This window comes from Coenobita brevimanus, chromosome 30, assembly GCF_032717465.1.
Source record: "Coenobita brevimanus isolate Jiangsu-jjx chromosome 30, ASM3271746v2, whole genome shotgun sequence".
In the NCBI taxonomy this organism is placed as follows: Eukaryota; Metazoa; Arthropoda; class Malacostraca; order Decapoda; family Coenobitidae; genus Coenobita; species Coenobita brevimanus.
The window spans coordinates 35,654,646-35,660,568 of record NC_136983.1 but is presented as its reverse complement, the minus strand read 5'-3'; the positions used below and the strand labels follow the sequence as shown (position 1 = coordinate 35,660,568).

Below are 5,923 nucleotides of genomic sequence, written 5' to 3'. Positions count from 1 at the left end.
TGGTTTTGAGACAGGCAATATAGTTCTCAGCGAACCACCTCTGTGGTCGTACATTCAAGTGACAATATTCTGGAAAGCTCCACACATTAATAATATTATACTGTAGCTATGAATAAATGATGTATGCAGTTACAGGTACAATCAATGAAGCATTCTGGTAATTAGTTTATTCTGGTCAATAGTGATCATCGTCCAGACATACATAAAAAAAAAACACTTTCGCTACAATGATGCCTTTGTTGTTTGTCCGATTTACCTACTGACAATATATTTCAGCTCCAAAGGAACTTGGTTTGCAGAGGAAACTTCTTCAAAAATATGATTTCTGGATAATATTAATCCTACCATAAGGCAATCGTATGAAACTCAAGAAATGCTTCTTTAGTAAAGAATTTACAAACGAAAATATTTTTTATACCTTTATTTTTCACAGTCAATTAAAAACTCAGAATTTCGATATGTACTTGGATTTTTTAAACAGGATTTTCAGCAGACATTCGTGTTCAGGTGTATAACACTCCAATACACGAGTATTATATATCACTGGTCTTTTACTCTATCTTGGACCAGATTTTTGTTCTTTTTGCGGTTCATTTAATGTAGCTCAGTGGCAGGAAAAGACAATACCATGACTCTATGTTCTTTCCACAGCAGTTCTTCATGAACAGCATCATATTTTAGTGTTAATCTGTTATTGCAATTTAGTGCTCAAGATGGGGAGATGTCAATTTTACACCAAGTTAGAGCAAAAAGAGTGTAGTGATGATAAGAGCTATCAAGGTGAGTGAATAATTTACTTTCCAGGTCATGTACGTGCAGCTTCCACCATTAAATTCTAACAGGGAAAGTGTTACAGCTACGGCAGGTGTCCAGGTCCGTGGCAGTGGTGGTGGTGAGTGATGACCCAGCCTTCCTCACTACGTTCGCTGAATGGTCTCAAAAGGAACGGCAGTTGGTGTGGTCGTCGAGGCTTGTTGTTCTCTCCCGTCTCCCACTCCACCGCCTCCACCACCTCCACAAAACCCTCGCTATGACCAATTCCATGCTCCTCGTACTCAACACCCCGTCACGTCCTACTGGGTCAGTAGCAATACACTGAAATTCTCACAACACATCTTAAGAGTAATATTAAGTCTCAGTGTATGAATAACTTTACGACCGTGTTTATCACCTTTCAGATGCAGTGTGTATGTGTATTTGCCGTATGTGAAGCCAGAAGCCCTCCTATTGCAAACTGTCTCTTGCAGGAATAAGGAGAGCTTAATGATCGAATTTCCCCAACCTCCATTCCCTGACAAGTTCAATAGGTAAATCATCAGGTACTTGAGACTTTTGCTCATAAGAGCATTTGTTGAGGGAGCTTCCAATCGTCTCTTCCTTATCAACAATTTTTGGATACGACTGGCTAATACAGTTTTGCACGTAATTTGTGCAGAGTGTGGTGATATCAGAATGGTTTAAGTAACACAGAATACGACGACAAGGTGTAATATGCAAAATACAGTAAATCACTTAGGATGAGGTGTTTGGGAGCATCCTTAACCAACGAGAATTCGGGCCTCCTTCACCTACATATCTGACGGCAGGAGCACAACCTTCGTTGATAAGAAATGGAATTTTGATAGTCTTTTAAATGTTTACCTTGAGGATAGGTTGTGGAGGATTTAGCAACAAGAAGTGTTAAAGAGGAAAGAGGAAAATTTCTCAAAGTACTGAGTCGATCATCTGCATGCATTAATCCATCGTAAATTTATTTTATATCATCATCACCATGTTCCTTACATTAAAATGTGTAGGCATGGTTCGTAAATATTGAGATTTAGTTGTCATAGTTAAAGAACTATCGAGAGACAACCTTGTGAAATGAGCAATAAACCCTGTCACTCATTACTCTAACCTTCGAAAATGTAAGTTTCACCCAAGAGGCAAGCCATTCACACATAGTTCTACTATTTTTCAGTCCCTGTGATAATCATTTTGCTGTTGTTCTTACTGTTGCCAGAAGGTAATATTCAGTTAAGGAAATACCTCATTTTGTGAAGCAGTGATTGTATAACCGTTCTAATTATATTACAATTAAGGGTTCCTTCCTTCTGCAAGTTTCAACTGTTCTAAGTTTTAATTAGTACATGCAATTTCTAACAGCATTATCATTTGCCTGTAGATTCTTGGATAGAACTCAGTTGACAGTGGCTCGCGTGCCTCTGCCTAACGACGTGACCAAGGTGGTAGATGATCCAGAGGCACCCGGAGGGAAGCGAGTCATTATACTCAGCCCTGAAGTTACTTTACTGGAAGTTATAGCCGAAGTTATGAACTTCAAGTACGTTGAGATACTACGCTTACTTTTTTTTTTACGCAAGTGCTTTCCCTTGAAGTGCATATTTTGCCTGGAAAATAAGTGCCATTAATGTCCTTAAAAAATCTTGACCGCTGGGAAGTGAACATACCATTTGTTTGGTACACGTCTTTCACTAACCCTTCAGTAAATGGGAGAGTCAATCTTTCCTTGTTTTGTACATGTGTTACTTTATACAATGCCTTTCTTGAACCAGTGTAATTACAGAATATAGATAAGTCTTTCTATTAAAGTTAAGGCCGGACTACCTGATGTGAACCATACAGTGCATCTTGTCTCATGCCTTTCAGCTTCACGTTTGTCGCGCCCGATGATGGTACCTGGGGGGCCAAGAGACCGGATGGTTCCTGGTCAGGCATGATTGGAATGACACAGAGGAAGGTATGTTTCTATTTTAAACATTAATTATAATCAGTATTACTATACGGAAGTAAACAATAATTAGAATTTTACTGTTATTGTGGCATAAGTTTATTGAGTGTGGTAGGGAAGGTCTATGGAAGACATATTATAGAGAAAGTAATAGAGATTTGAGAAATCCTAGTGAGTGATGAACAGGGAGGCTTTAGGAGTGACAGAGGATGTGTGGATCAAATATTTGCAGTGAGACAGATAGGAGAGAAGGCTGGTGAGAAGGATTATAAGGTGTTTATGGCATTCATGGATCTGGAAAGTGCATACGACAAAGTGGACAGAGAAGGATTGTCGAAAGTTTTGCGCATGTACGGAGTAGCTAGTAAGCTACTGGATGCCGTCAAGAGTTTTTATGATGGTAGTGAAGCATGTGTAGTTAATGGGCATCTCAATGTATGGTTCACGATCGGTGTGGGCGTGCGACTAGGTTGTGTGATACCCCTATGGTTGTTCAATATATATATGGATGGGATGATGAGAGAAGTAAAAACGAGTAATGGAGAGGATGATAGCGTTGGTAATGAATGGGGGATTGGCGATGAATGGAATATCTCAAATTTTTTGTATGCTGACGATGCAGTACTACTTGCTATTACCAGACAAGAACTTGGTAGGCTAGTGCAGAGTTCTGCTGATGTCTGTGAGCGTCGTGCCTTGAAAGTAAATGTAGGAAAGGGTAAAGTGGTGGTTATTGAGGAAAAAGTGACTCCCAGTGCAATGCTACAGATGTATGGATGGATGGAAGAATGGAGAGAGACTGGAACTGGTGAGAGAGTTGAAATACCTGGATACAGTGATAGAAAAGAGAGGAAAATGTGCAAAAGAAGTGGAAGGTAGAGTGACACAAGAAAGAAAAGTAGCTGATGCAATGGAGGCCTTGATAAGAAACAGAGGCTTGAGTGGTGCAGTTGCACGAGGCTTCAATGAAGGAATGTTACTGGTAACTTTAACATAATGGATGTGAGACTATGCTGTGGCATGAAAATGAAAAGGCAAGAGTAAGAGCAGTGGAGACGGGACTGCTGAGGATTGTATGTACAGTATAGAGGGTGGACAGGATACGAAATAATGTGATTCGTGGTGTGGAATGAGAAAGTCTGTGGACACCAGAAACGAAGAGGGTGTACTGAGATGGTATGGTCATGTGGAGTGAATGGATAACAATAGAGTGGTAAAAAAGGTATATATGAGCGAATATGAAGGATGGAGGAGGCGAGGCAGGCCAAGGAGAAGGTGGAGAGATGTGGTGGATGAGTGCGTGAGTAAGAGAGGTTTGGAAGTCGGTGGGCTAGAGATCTGACAAGAGATCGAGCTGACTGGATGAATGTCGTGAGGAGAAGAGCTTGATCAGGGATTTGGCACCCTTTTTTAGCGTGGCAGCGTCCTGACTGACTCAGTCGGATACGTTTATGTGAATCTACAGAACATGCTGAATGTTTTTGGCGTATCCGATAGAGCCAGGATTCCGGGGGCTTGAATGATGAGTGAATGGAAGCGTGGCCAATCGGATTCGGCAAATTTGGGCTGTCTGGACATTGCTACTTCTCACCCTGCCTTTGGGTGGGAAAGGAGGTCCGGATGATGATGATGATGATGATGATGACTGGAATTCATAATTCGGAAATAATGTTTAATTTTGCACACGTGTTTAATACGCCTAGTTAACCACATTGCTGATGTGGCACACGAATGCAAGAAGTGGTCTGGAATTTCCACAGTCAGATCCTGTTAATATCTCTGAGTTCTTATAGATCAATTCACATCATGTTTGTTGCAGAAATAATGTTCAGTCTTCCATCAATTGCAGTATGTTCAGTTCCACACGCATTTTTTTCAGATGTCCAGGCACCAATGATTCAAAAATTTCCACATACACTCTCCCACCTCCTCATTTGTTGCCTCTCTCTCTCTCTCTTTCTCTCTTTGATGTGTATGTTCTCTGCACACTGTTTCTTTTCGTAAGAATTCACCATTTGATCAAAGTCTATTACACTCACACTCCATATCTCAAGCTTACTGTCTCATATCTCACTGCTAAGCCAGTATTACATAAGGTACTGTACGTCCAACACTTTCCTCATATTCATTCTGACAAATATACAGCTCTTTTGTCTCACCTGAGAAAATTTTATAACTGTTTATTGTCTTACTGTAGTTTTGATTTGTGTGTGTGTGTGTGTGTGTGTGTGTGTGTGTGTGTGTGATTGCTTGTACTATACTGTCCCTGACGTGGCAGATAATTTTATTTCACCGTCATTATCACACTTAGGAGGCGGACATTGGCTTGGGTCCCTTTGCCATCTCCTTGGAACGCGCTACAGCAGTCGACTTTACCTATCCTATAGATTTTGCCAACGCGCGCATCCTGGGGGGTCGAGGACAGGGTGAGATGGATCCCTGGAGCTTTCTGCTGCCACTGGGTCCCTTAGTGTGGGTGGGCATCCTGGTGACACTGATGGCGGTGCTCACTGCTTTGCAACTCCTGCCACACTGCCTGCCTCTTAGTACAGCTCATTGGAGGAGACTGTTCATCAACACTGCTACCTGTGTTCGAGTGTTGATGCAACAGGGCGAGTTGCATTTGTCATTTCTTCGAACTTTTGTTCTCCAAGACACACGAAAATGATGTTTCAGTAATGTTTTTTCTTTTGATATTTGATATTAGAAGCTTTCAGGCTGTAATCAGATTATTGCGAGACATTTTTTGATATTTTCAAGACTGACGAATGCTCCAGATTTTTTTTGCCATTTGCTATTAACACCGTGAGCATCACCGCTTAATTATATATTTCATGAAGATGTTCACACAGTCTGGGGTCTACAAAATGGTTGTTCAGGAGAGTGGATGGACAAAAGCAACATTAAATTTAACGCCATTTTCTTATAAGGAGTGTTACTGTTGTGTCCATACATTAACCGTTTTCTTCGGTCATCTGGCATCATGGGTGTTGGTGTTGTTGCAGATGTGAGTGAGAGGGTTGGGTGGTGGTGGTGTGAGCGTGTGGTGGTGGGTGTGTGGATGCTGGCCACGCTGGTGCTGACGCGGAGCTACGCCGGCAACCTGACGTCCCTCCTGGCCGTCAGATACATTCCCATGCCTATACAGTCACTTGAAGACATTGTTACAAATCCAGTTACCCTTTTAATGCC

At 41.4% G+C, this 5,923-nt stretch overlaps 1 protein-coding gene across 1 annotated transcript; it reads left to right on the top strand.

Moving 5' to 3' along the window:
* Positions 1 to 1,030: 1,030 nt before the first annotated feature.
* LOC145395293 (glutamate receptor U1-like) lies at positions 1,031 to 5,399 on the top strand. The gene is made up of 4 exons (XM_080268971.1): positions 1,031 to 1,080; positions 2,165 to 2,323; positions 2,650 to 2,740; positions 5,043 to 5,399. The coding sequence occupies exons 1-4, from the start codon at positions 1,031 to 1,033 to the stop codon at positions 5,397 to 5,399; spliced, it is 657 nt and encodes a 218-aa protein (XP_080125097.1).
* Positions 5,400 to 5,923: the final 524 nt, after the last annotated feature.